The sequence below is a fragment of the Danio aesculapii genome, chromosome 25 (assembly GCF_903798145.1).
Source record: "Danio aesculapii chromosome 25, fDanAes4.1, whole genome shotgun sequence".
Taxonomy (NCBI): Eukaryota; Metazoa; Chordata; class Actinopteri; order Cypriniformes; family Danionidae; genus Danio; species Danio aesculapii.
In genome coordinates this window covers 25,994,390-26,008,102 of record NC_079459.1, presented here as the reverse complement: position 1 = coordinate 26,008,102, position 13,713 = coordinate 25,994,390, and the positions used below count along the sequence as shown (strand labels likewise).

General features: G+C 36.3%; 1 protein-coding gene across 1 annotated transcript in view; it reads left to right on the top strand.

Moving 5' to 3' along the window:
• The window catches only part of LOC130219045 (A-kinase anchor protein 13-like), a 99,393-nt gene that overhangs the window by 83,910 nt on the left and 1,770 nt on the right, over positions 1–13,713 (top strand). The window contains exon 9 of the mRNA XM_056451315.1: positions 10,896–10,921. Within this exon, the coding sequence (XP_056307290.1) occupies positions 10,896–10,921 (26 nt within the window). The remainder of the gene's footprint in view (positions 1–10,895; positions 10,922–13,713) is intronic.

Below are 13,713 nucleotides of genomic sequence, written 5' to 3'. Positions count from 1 at the left end.
ATTTTTTTGGTTATACAAAGTTAGCTTAATATATTACTGATACAATTAAAAACCTTTAAGCAGAAATTATATTTTTTTTCAGTTGTTAAAATTAAAATAAAGAAAATCCACAAAAAAAAAGTGCAAATACTGACTCCCATTTAACGCTGACTCTTCCAGTAAGCTGTTAATCAGTGAGTTTAAGAATCAAGTAAATCCTATTTGTGGATGAATCGTTCTGACTGGGTTTGTGAATTGAATCCGCTAACTCGAACTAAATGACTCATTCCTGAATCAGTTATGGCTGAATTTTCTCTTGAATATCAGTATTTTCACTCTATTTTTCTCAGAATGCTTGTCATATGGTTTCAGGAGACTCTAAATATTGCACCTAACCCACATGGACCACTATTATGATTCATTAATTGTGTGTTTTTTTCATTTGGTTGTAATTACATTGACATGCGTCCAGGATATTCTAGTATTGCACAGAGCAGCCATGAAGGTCAGTAAAAAACACTTTCTTAAATAACTATTCTTTTAAAGATGAGTTAAGAGTGAAACGCAGCAGTAACATGCGCCGGGATCCCCACAAAGAGCCCTTGTTTCCACTATCCCCTCCTCCACTGGATAATCACACGCACGCATGCAAACACACAGTAAAGATCAAATCGACTGCGTCAGGACAAACCTACGCACTTATCTCAATATCTGTTTCTCCTAAGAACACGTGAGGCACTTCATGCTAAACATGGAATCATGTATGAGGCTGTAATTGAAGGTGTTTTTTGACCTCAAGGTGTGCCCGTATGACACTTTGTGTGTTTTTGTATGAAATTATATATACCCACACTATGTCACCCTGATTATATTGTATGGCAGATGGAAACTCCCAAGCAAATGTGGAAAAACGTTTTCAATTCAGCATGCAAGCATTGAAAGAATGTTGCTGCTCTCCCAATTTTGTAGGGTTTAGCAATACAATGTTTTATTATTACTTTGTGCTTGTAGATTGAACGTTTAATTAATAGGTATTTCCCAGTCAGCCTTATTATTATATATTATATTATAATTTGTAGCATTTACAAAAAAATTAAGCTAGTTTTTGCTACATTTAGTCACCAGGATATTGTTATTGTATGCTTATCTAAACATACAATAGATCAAAAGAAAGAATGGAGTGTTAGCTTAATAAATAAATAAATAAATAAATAAATAAATAAATAAATATATATATATATATACATATATATTATATATATATATATATATATATATATATATATATATATATATATATATATATATGATATATATATATATTATATATATATATATATATATATATTAAACAGGGTAAACTGAAATAAAAATATAAATCTAGCTAACATGCAAAGCTTTTAATGCTATTTATACTTCTGCGTCAAGCGCATGAGTATGGTACGGCGCAGCCTTCGTGTGGTCGCATAGCCCTTGTTGTGGCTGACACCGACGCTGTCGTGCACCTCTTAAAAAATTTAACTACACATCGCAACAACGCGTAGCACAAGCTCTGGGATTGGTCAACTTGGTAGTGGTGACGAGCGTGGGCAATGATGAGAGCCTGATGGAGTGAGTGTTTACAAGTGTCGAGTCCTGTGAAGGAGCTCCATGTGGAAACTTTTATTTTCTGTTTATCTTATGATTTAAGTTGTTGCCCGTCTGCCAGTTCCTGCCTCTGAATGAGCAAGTTTTAGCTACTTGTACATTAAGGTAGGTCACCCACAAAGAAACGCAGAGAAATATAAAACCTACTGCCAGCTAGAGTTTCGGAAGTGTTATTGCAGAGCAACACAAACAGCACGCAGAAGTATAAATTCACGGCTACACGTAAGGCAGGCGACATGGGTCCACACCGATCACTTAACGCTGAAGTGTAAATCAGCCTTTAGTGTGGGAAGGGTTCATACCAAAAAAGTAACATAACACAAAGTTGAGATACAATTGAGTCCATCCGAAGCTTGCAGTGTCATATACATTAGTGTCACATAAGAGTTTCGTCACACTATGTTAATACGCATTTTGAAATATTGCATGAGAAATGAATGATTGAAATTTAATATTTAAAAAGTCCTTAATTCACGTATAAATTTTTATACTTTCTCGGGGTGAATAATGGAAGAATAAACTCCTGACGTAGCAAACATTACTTCCATATGATCAATCAGCGATCTCTGTTATTCTTACCTTTTTTTTTTTACTGTTGGTTGCTAGGTTACCAATACTGCAGCCAGCCACTCTAACTTGATGGAAGCGCACCTAATTCGCATTTGGAATACTTTTTTTTTTTTTTTTTTGTGTGAACTTTGAAAAGATTTGTTTTATGTTATGATGGAAATTCAGCTACTGTGGGTTCGGCTTTCTGTAATGCCAGGTAGTTTGAACTTTTATGCTCTGCCAAAAAAAAAAAATGCTTCAGTTGTGCTGAAAAAAGTTGTGTAATGACAGAAAATATTGACAATTTCATGGATAGAGCTCATGTTTAGTAGATATAAAATTGATATAAACGTAAAGCATAGGTCTCAGCTCGATTCCTGGAGGGCTGCAGCTCTACACAGTTTAGCTCTAACTCGCCAAATAATCGAGTGTTCAAAAGAGTCATGAACACCTTCATTAGTTGGATCAGCTGTGTTTGATCAGGGTTAGAGCTACTGTGCAGAGCTGCGGCCCTCCAGGAATCGAGTTTGAGACCTATGATGTAAAGCTTGAAGTTCGTCACTTCCACCTAAATGAATCAACGATTTTATTCACGTTTCTCATTAAGTCATAATCAATTACAGTACATGCTCCCTAGTATCCGACTTGCCCGCCCCCTTTACGATGCTTTGTTTTTTGCTTTTCATTTGATGCACTTGAGCTCAACCACTCTCACAGGCAAAGCTGTGATAAAATAAAACGCTATTGGCTGTTTTTTAAAAGGGGAGGAGCTACATTATGTCCCACACTCTCTTCGTGTTTCATTGAATAAAGATGCACATTTCAAAGCACTTCATGGCACCTTTTAATGTCTTGAATTAAGATATTTTACAAAATATTTATTTAATTATATTTACTTTAAGCAAGTTTTTCTTGTTTTATACCTCCGTTACGTAATGTTTTTCTTGAAATTATCCTATATAACAGATTTTTTTTCTTCTTGTTTTGCGCAAAAATGAACTCGAGCTAATTCGCTTCCGATTCTCAGTTTCTCTGAAAACTTCAATTCAAGTTCCTCACACCACCTCGACTGCATTAAATCCCAATGATTCCCATTATCCGGTGGCCTTTCATCATCCTCGCCATTTGAAACAGTTGCCATGGCTCCAACTGTTAGTCGCATGACGCTTCAATACAGATAGCGATCTTTTGCTTCCAAATGCAAAACTAAATGCAATTTAACCTGACGTTATCCTGTTGCGACGAATGTAGATCAACAGATGATCACAGCTAAATCTTTCTGATAGATTATCCCCTTGGATCTTGAACACACAAAACATGGTGTGTGATCTCCAAACAGTTTCAAAGATGAAAACGTTCTAATCAGCAAATTTGTGTGACAACCTCTGTTAACTGATCAGAGGTCAACCCTATTGAGAAAGATTGAAGATGGAAACTGTGAGAGGAGGAATGGAAAGGATCAGCTTAAATAAAACAAAAACAAAACAAAACGGTAAAAGCAGAAGAATAGCCAGCGACATAAAAAAAGAGGGAGTGTGCCGAAGAAAAGAGGAGAGTGAGAGAGGGTGGGGAGAATGAAGTGTGTGAAGGAGGGAGGGAGAGTGAGAAACGGGCTGGGTCATGGTGCAGATGTGCCGAGAGTTGCTCATTTTTTCCCAATGCTTGACTGGGAACTCCACAAGTCTCGGGCTTCATGTTGGAATATAACAGAACTTTCTATTCCTACTTGACATTTCACCTTCGGGAAAGATGTACGAGCGACACCGACGAAGATACAGCCTGTGCGCGAAGAGCGAGCGATCTGTGGATGTGGTTTTGATAAAGGTATGAAGCAGAAAACTAGAAGTTGTGTTATCTGTTTGTTAAAATCTGAAAATTTTGCATATTGTGCTGTTGACAATTTCTTTTGTTGTTAGATTGCATTGATTAAGGTTGGAAGGGAATGTTTTTGGGATGCCAGAGGTTTGAATTGAAGGTGTGTGCGTGTGTTTCTGTGTGTGTGTGTGTGTGTTTGAGAGCTTTGGAGCTTTGCTGCTTGGCTTGGGTGGAGTTCAGTTTTGGATGTGGAATGATGAGGCCTGCTTTTCAGTTTTGGCCGTCGTTCTCAGCTGACTCTTGGGTTTGACGTTTTGTACCAGACGTGCCGGAGTTTGATTTTCGTAAACAATACTGCATTGAGTTTTCAGCCTCACTCGCATGTTTGTTGTCAAACAAGAGCTGAAACCCGAGACTTCCAAGTCTGTGTTTTGTATTCGCTAGGATTTAGATTTGTTGTGTAATTTCAAAACAACATGCGAGTTTCATCTCTGTAGCTGAGGGATAAAGGTGACTCCAGAAATTAGCATTTCAGGGACTTTAATATTTAACAAAAAAAAAGATTGAATTATTTACAAATTATTGTCGAGCTATTTGTTTAAATCTGTGATTCTTCTTTCACATCTACAATTTAGTGCCCACATTTGTCCGTCTGTAATTTGCACAATTTATCAAAGTTTCCTGTTTTGGACACTAAATGAGCACAATATGAATTTCAAAAATGCTAACTGCCTGGCAATCTGTGAGTTTCATATTTAAACTTCAGAGAAAAAGGTGTCACAATATAAGCATAATTTGAATTTAATTGTTTGACAATTTGAAACCTGTCAATTCTGTCTTTTATCATGGTCATAAGGGTTTCAATTCGAACACTGAAAACTTTTAATTTAATTTTCATATGAATTTGTATTTAGTTTTTTTTTTTTTTTTTACTTGTAATGGAAATGTTAGTGTCATGTTATCTACAAAGCCGTCCCCAAAATTCAGCAGTTTCATTTTTGACAAATCATTATTTTTGGGGAGATTTTACTTGCAAAAGTTTGACAGTAATTTTCGAACCAAAATTTACACTTGTGACTTCTCTGTCCAAATAGTATTTCATGTTTACAGATTTTAAATGTATTTATTCTTTTAGCTTTGTCTATGATTGACACAACTGTCCCCCAAAATTTGATGAAATCATTTCTTTACAAAGAAACAATGACTTGTAATAATAAATAAATCAATAAATATTAAAGCTTAAAGACGACCCTCATATGTAGAATAGAGTCACATGCATAGCTCATGTGTGATTTTATTATTATTTTTTATAGACTTAAACAGATTGTAAACATCTTGATGGTTCTGTGGGTTGGTTTTTGTCTATTCAAACTGAGCTTTATTTTGTATTCTCTATTGGATTCAAGTCAGGTGATTGGCTGGGCCATTCTACAGCTTGATTTTCTGAATGAATATGTATTCATTAGTTTCAAATAAATGTCTGCGTGTCATATTTATACTTTAGAGACAAAAGTGTCCCCAAAAGTTTTCAAACTTCAAACCAACATTTATTGTGGGACATAACATTTTTCTAAATAAGTACAGCATGATCTACACATAAAACAATTCTTATATCTGCATATTACAGCCAAAACTGCCACACAAAGTGAGGCAAATTTGACAATCACCTTGTGCAGACATCCAATTATTTCTGATATCGACAAAATAACTTGCAAACCAACACTAAAGTGATTTGACATTGCTGTCTGCATTTCATATTTACAATAATTTATATTGAAAGGTTCAAAAACAGTCCATATGCTTCATAATTTTCAGAAACAAAATGTTCCCAGAGGTTATCAAAATGTAACACTGCCACCTTTTAAAAATGCAGGAGCTTTTTACTAAAGCATTATCTAGAAACATGCCCAAGCGTTATGAAAACAATAGTAGTCTGCTGCGTGTCCTAATTTAGATATTGTGTGTGTGGGAACAGAAGAGAGGCTGGAATGCCGTCAGTATGTTGGAGGTTGTATATTTAGTGGCTGTTCTGGTACTGTATCAGCGAAGGTCACATCCAGACACATAAAGGGGCCCTTCTACAGTCTGACCCCTCGATTATAGGCCTCTTGATAAGTGGATTGGTTCAGGCTGCCTGTTATCTCCATTCACTTCTCCTGCTTCCTTCTGCTCTCCATCAGCTGACGTCAGGTCTGAGAGTCAAGTTTAATAAATCATCTCATTATAGTAGGTTTAAAATATTGAAAATGTTTAATGGGGAACTGCCAATGAATTCTATATAGAAGCCACAAGATCAAATATTAAATGCCAATGAATTCTATATAGAAGCCACAAGATCAAATATTAAATCTTAATATTAGATTTTAACGAAGGTTATTTGTTGCTAGCGACGTGCAAAGTGACTAGCTTCATTAATGTTTAATGCTTAATTAATGTCGACTTGTCTAATAACCCCCAGACTGGTCACAAAACCATACAAATCTATAAACCAGACCTGCTGCAAAAAAAAAAAAACTTCTGTAGATGTGTTTGGCTTCAAATAAGATTTTTAGTGCTAGATGGTATAGAAATTTACCCCAATTTTTTTTTTATAATAATATATTTATTTTTATGTATATATTTTTTGAGTTGGTGTTTCTTTTATTTGCAGTAACTGTTTTTTTCCACTGCAAAACACACAACTGAACAGAACAATCACAGTGAAAACAATACAATATACAATAATACATGCCAAGTTTGTATTCGATCTTCCAGAATATTGTGCTTGTTCTAGAGATCTTGTTATAACTTAAGAAGATTTTAAATCTGGAAAATTGCCCCCCCCCCTCCCCCATAAATAAATCTAATAACAAAAAAGTATATTATTATTTTGTTTATTAATAATTAATTAATGCATATTTTTACCAAGTTTTTTTTTATTCCAATGACATGTTTTTTCTTAAAGCACACTTTAACTGCAAATATACAATGAAACGCTTATATAATAATATGTGTCATGTTTGTATTCATTTTAAGAAAACACAATACTAATGTTATAGCTTAAGGAGATTTTAATTCTCACCAATTGTCATTTTCTGGGGAAATAATATAACAAAATAAAATAAAATAATAAAAATTGTATTAGTTGTATTTTATTACTGTTTAATTATTATTATTTTCAATAATTAATTTCCCTTTTTAATGGCAAGGTGCAACCAGCTGATAACAAACCCTCCTTGACTTTCAAGTTTGTGTGTTTCGGCAAAAAAGGGAATTAAAACCAATTATAGTGACCTCATTTGTTGACATGACATCAGTGAACTTGCAGCTATCACCATAAGTATTGAATCACATTCAGTGTATGTTGTTTGCATGCGTACAAGCTTGAGGCGTGCAATAAGTTGCTGGCTGCAGTTCACTTAATGGTCATCGGTGTCACTTACAACAAGACTTTTTGATTTCGATGAACAATATTAACTTTATAAACAATCAGCAGTTAATTTTAAAAGTGTGTTTGGGTGTAGATGGATTAAATTGCTGGTTGCAGTTCGCTTAATCACCACTGGTGTCGCTAACAACAAGACATTTCGTAAATTCGATGACAATAATAACTATAAATGATCAGCAGTTAATTTTAAAAGTGTGTTTGTGTGTAGATGCATTAAATTGCAGGTTGCAGTTCACTTAATCACCACTGGTGTCACTGACAACAAGACATTTTTAAAATTTTGATGTACAATATTAACTTCATAAATGATCAGCAGTTAATTTTAAAAGTGTGTTAGGTGTAGATGCATTAAATTGCAGGTTGCAATTCAGTCAATTGCCACCGGTGTCACTAATAACAAAACTTTTTGAATTCTACGTACAATATTAACTTTATAAATGATCGACAGTTAATTTTAAAAGTGTGTGCAGTTCACTTAATTGCCACCGGTGTCACTAACAACAAGACATTTTTAAATTCAATGTAAAATATTAACTTTATAAATGATCGTCAGTTAATTTTAAAAGTGTGTTAAGGTGTAGATGCAATAAATTGCTGGCTACAGTTCACTTAATTGACACCAGTGTCACTAGCAACAGACATTTTTAATTTGATGAAACAATATTAACTTTATATGCAATAAATTGCTGGTTGCAGTTCACTTAATGGCCACTGGTGTCACTAATAACAAGACTTTTTGAATTCTAAGTACAATATAGCCTCCAAGCTGCTTGTATATATTATTTTTTATGGTCAGTCTTGATTGTCTCAGTGATAAAAGACCCTTAAATCAACATTATTCGTGCTTATATTTGCAAGGTGATATATTATTATACAGTGCACAGTAAGCGTCTATGGTGGAAAATGGAGAGGGGCTGTTAAACTAATCTTAAGATTCAAAAAAAGTGAGCCGCAGGTGCTGGTCAGCGCTAAGTGAGGATTGAGAAAGACAGGTTGTCTACACCGGTTTCAAAAAACACCCAAAGGAGCACTTTCCAATTGACGCAAACCTTTGTTGTAGCATATTCCTTTCAGCCGGGACCTCCTTGATATTGATCGAGAAGCCAAATGGCTACTTAACACCTCACTTAAGTCATTTCACAGATGTTTTGCTCAGGAACTAAATCGGTAGGAGAGCCATACAAAATCTGAGGCAGTATTAAAATCTCTGTAGCTCCTAGCTCGTATTAGTGTCCACTTATGTGTCATAGCTTTTCCTGTCTATATAAGTTGGTCATATCTGTGAATGTGTCCAGAATGTCAAGCTCAGACCACAGTTTGCGGACAGTCTCCTCCTCTCAGCACTCAATGGATTGCAGCTCTGTTTCATAAGCCATTCGGAAGTTCAGTCATCTCTAAATATAGGCCTTCTCAACAGTCTCCTTTTCCATGATTAGACCACGCTTATGCTTGGTTTTCGGCTTTGCTTCAAAATTTAATCTGGCTTTGCTTTGAAAAATTTAATATCTTTGAAAAGTTTGCAATCTGCGTGATTGTTTTTTTGGCTTTTAGGGTGGACTTTCACCTCGGTGGATAGTCACCCTTAAATAAGTTTGCATTAATTTGAGGAAACTTACAGTAAAACTGCAATAATGTGAAATTTGTTTTCTTTTAGAGTGTTTTCACACCCATGCTTTATTTAGTTCAGTTGAATCGCACTAGAGTTCATGTTCCCTCTTGGTGCAGTTCGTTTGGGTGGCTGTGAATGTAGCAATTGTACTCGAGTGTGCACCAAAAGCGGACCAAAAAAAGCGTACTGAAACCTTCATGAAGGGGTGGTCTCGGTACGCTTTCAACAAACCCTGGAGCGGTTCGTTTGTGGTGAGAACATAATCCGAACTAAAACAGACCCAACCGCAAAAAGTACTGCGCCTTTTTGGAGTAATTCAGTTGCCATAGTCCGATGCGCTGCCCCATCTTATGGGGTGTGGAGGGAAAATATTTGTTGACAGCGCTTTACCAACAATTTTAAACGGAGAGAGAGAGAGGTAAAAAGAAAATGACCTGATGTATCGTTGGTATTTCCGGAAGATGACCATGTCGCAGTTTAGCGAAATTAATTCACGCCTCCTCCTGAAGTGACTTGCAATGTGCCTTTGCTGTTTGCAATGCATTAAAACATTGTTTTCCAGCCGCAGCCTCGGTTCATTCTCAAAATGTATAGTTTGTCTAAAGTGATGTATACAAACTATATAGTAAACTATGATTAGCGATACAATCAGCCAGCGCAGTCGCTCCACAGTAAAAAGTGTCTGCCGGTTTGTTTACCTGCGGAAGTACCATTGGCATTTTCCCGCACGTTAATTCTGATCAATCGAAAAGCAGTTTAGGAAATGCATTCAATAACATCTGACCAATGAGTAATGTGAATTTTGTCACATGACTGCATTTTGGATCTTTTCAACTGGTTTGGACCAAAGCGACCAGTGTGGAATGAAAAGCACCCATAAAACGGCCGAAAAATGCTACAATGTATCATTTGTTGCCCTTGGTCCGGACCAAATGAACCAAACCACAGATGTGAAAGCACCCTAAGATGGTTGTTTTTGATGGTTAATATATTTGAAATTATAGTTCATCCTATTTAGTCAAGGCTGATAATTGTCACATGATCCTGAATTCTAATTGATTTGATGCCCAATAAACTTTATTACCATTTATTTCAGGATCCTTTGAGTAGAACATTCACAGTAAGGTAATATGTTTTTAAAAATACAAATATCTTTTCACATATAACTTAAAATGCAACTTAATATAACTTTAATCTAATATAATATGCCTGGAAATGTCCAAGAGTAGTATTTGGGCCACCGAGACTTGGGGTATATTTACTCAACACCATTATAAACTAAAAGCTGAGAACATTTTTATTTTTTTGAACAGTGATGACATGCGCATGTTGTGTTCATCCCACAGACCTGAACTATTGCTTGACAGCCAAATCAGCAGTGACTACTACAGCAATGTATGTGCATGTATGTAGTGCCACCTAATGGCCTGGCATACAAAATACAGCACTTTTTATTTATATTTTGTATTTTTTTTTTGTATTTTTGCCTTTATTTTGATAGGACAGTACATATTGTCAAGAAGCAATGTTGGAGAGTGAGGGAGGGGAATGTGATTTGGACAGGTCCACGAGTTGGGACTCAAATTTGGGACGTCTAGGTTATCGCTGTGCACAAAATACAGCAGTATTGTCTGTTATATTTATTCCTATTTGCAGATCTGTGTGAACCAGGGTATTTTGATAACCTTGTCGTCTGTGTGCAAAAAATTAAAGAAAAGAATGTTTCATCATTGCCATGAAAATATACCCCCCAACCCCCCCAACAACAGCATTAGCACAGTGTTATTGTTCGCACAGGAAACATTCGCTCATAGTGTCTTTGCAAAATCTACTTTTAAATTTTGCTGGCCCACTGCTGTCCTGTTTTAGGTGTCCCAGGGGAAGAAGACCGTTTGGTGAAGGCAATTCTTAGGGTAGTTTCCTGTTCTTGTGACATGAGTTCCCATAGGAAGTCAATACCATGTCAGCATAGGTCACACGAAGTTCACCAGGATCATGTTTTTGTGAGTGCATCTCTTTTTTGCTGTCTTTTTGAGGTGTTTGATTTGCCAGTCAATAAAGTGTTCCACACAGTAACCCGCAGTAGTGCAAGACAATTACTTCTCATGCCTGTGGAAATGCATACAGGGCTTTTACAACCTACATCATGTGATTCCACACAACACCCCTTTGTTGTAATTCCTTTAGTTTTCTGACCAAACAAACACATGGTCTCAAAGACTGTGTTCCCCTCTTATACATTTTCGGATGGTATCTTTCATGCAGTGTGTAATATTGCCATTTGTGAATGTAAAAGGTCAGAATGATCAAACTGTGTGCTATAAATTTTGTTTTTGTCTCTTAAAAAAAAAAAACACAAAAAAAAATGTAAAGGTATTACCTTAAACAACATATTTTGTGACATCACAAAATAAAAGGTTAGAGCATACTCTAAAAATAAAGACTTTTTATTTTGTCCATATGGTATATATTCACAGTCCCATACTCAAGTATATGCAGCATTAAACATAAATAGGTTCTTTAATACAATGCTGTCTGGCATCCATTTCAGTTTTCACCTGGTATTTACTGTACATCCATTTAAATGCATCTCTTGTCAAGACCCTTCATCCCACTTTTGCAGGAATACTTAATGTGATCCATGAGTAATATTACAGGTACTTATTACTATCACAGATCGATCATAATCCATCTGTTTTTGTTCAACGTGACGAAGAATGCACACCTTATTTTAGTTTATTTACTTCCAGAACATCCCATAATGATATCCTGTTTTGTTGTTGAAGAGTAGATGGGTTTTTTTGGGCAATGGACACAATCTGATAAATAATGCATTTTGTACTACGTTGGAACGTGATGAAGTGGACAAGCTCAAAACATTATGACATTAACACCTGTATTAAGCATCGTCTATATGTGATTAGACTTTAATTCAGGCCCTAAAATGCTAATATAAATAGTATGAATAGAAAGGGAAATCCAATACAACTGGAAGTTTTTATTACATGATGATCACGTGACCAGGCAACTTCTTATCACTAGGGATGCACAGAAATTTTGTCCGGTCATAAATTTCAGCCGAAAGAAAATGAGCTGAAAAAACATTATACTGCTGCAGCCATAGTCATTGCACGGAGTGAAGCAGCTTTCACACCGGATGCGGAAATTAATGCGCTATGAAACCTTTTAATTTGATTGTGCCATGCAAAAGCCAGTTTGTTGTCAAGTAGACCAAAACACAAACGCATCGTTCAAAATAGCTCAATATTAGGCTCTGTGGGTATTTCGTACATGAACCCATATACTTATCTGTGCATAAACTGCACACGCTCACCAGAAAAAAAAGTCCTCTAAAATAATGCGCTGACAAGACATTTCTATCTTAGCGTTGTTCCTCCTGTTTGCAATGGTGCTACTGTACTGTCATGAAAAGCTGGCTAAAAAGACGCCTCCTGACTTGTTCACTGTCGATACAATGTGGGGTATTTTATTGACTATATAGTATAATATAATGTAACCCACTTGTCCTACACCACCCAAGCCGATATGAGCTGGGATCGAACCGGTGATTCTTTTTATTGGAGTCTGTTGCTCTAACAAGGATGCTAAAGACCATGGCCTCTAGCGTCAGTCTCTAGAACACCTTTAGAGGTCAGAGGAGTGACGTTTACCTGCAAAGCACTTTGCTAGCTGGCTTCCATTATACTCACCTCCCTAAACCTCACTCCCATCCCGGACGAGCCCCCATGTGTAACCCATTGGTCTAACTGCACCCAACCCTTGCTGAGCTGGGATCGAACCAACGATTTTTTGCATAAGAGTCAGTTGCTGTAACAAGGAGTCTAAAGACCATGGCCTCTAGCGTCTGTCACTAGAGCACTTTTAAGGGTCAGAGGAGTGAGGTTTACCTGCACAGCACTTCACCAGCTGGCCTCCGTTACATTTAAGTTATAGAGTAAAATTTAAAAAGACTTAACTATATTATTGAATAAAATAATATCATTTTTTGGTTCTCGGCCAAGTGCATCCAGAACTTTTGGTTTTAATTTCAGTGCATCCCTACTTATCGCTCATTTCCCACCAATAATTATCATATTGAATTCTTTGGTTTGTGGAATCGATTAAAAATGGCCGACGCAGCAGTATTAAAGTTATATCAACCACTATACAAACCAAACCATCATTGGCTAGCCAATCGGATATGTCGCTCTGTTAACATGTCAGATCTTTCTGTATGCCGAGTTATCCTCAAAACATGTATCCTGAAATCCGATCTAACCAGAAATGATCAAACAGCATCGTTCTGGCTGACCGTTTCCGCCTGTGGCTTGTGTTTACAGTATATGCAAGTGCTCTCAGTAGAGCATTTGGTCAACGTGAGGCATTACATCTTTCCATTACCGCATGTTGGCTCAATATGCTGCATTTGCGGGGTGATTTTTCACGACTCATTCAGTAATTGGTTGAAACGGTGTCTGGTTGGAAGTGTTTAATTATATACAATATATGTCTATATATACACAGAGCCTGGTCAATTGCGGCTCTGTTTGGTTAACCCATTGAAAAGTGATCACAGACAGAAGAATAGGGAAGAGACAGAGTGAGTGCTAGCATGTGATTCAAGGGTCTGTTAAAGAAGGCCGTTAAGTGCTCTGGTTTAGTGCCTCATTTAAAAGAAGTGTACTGA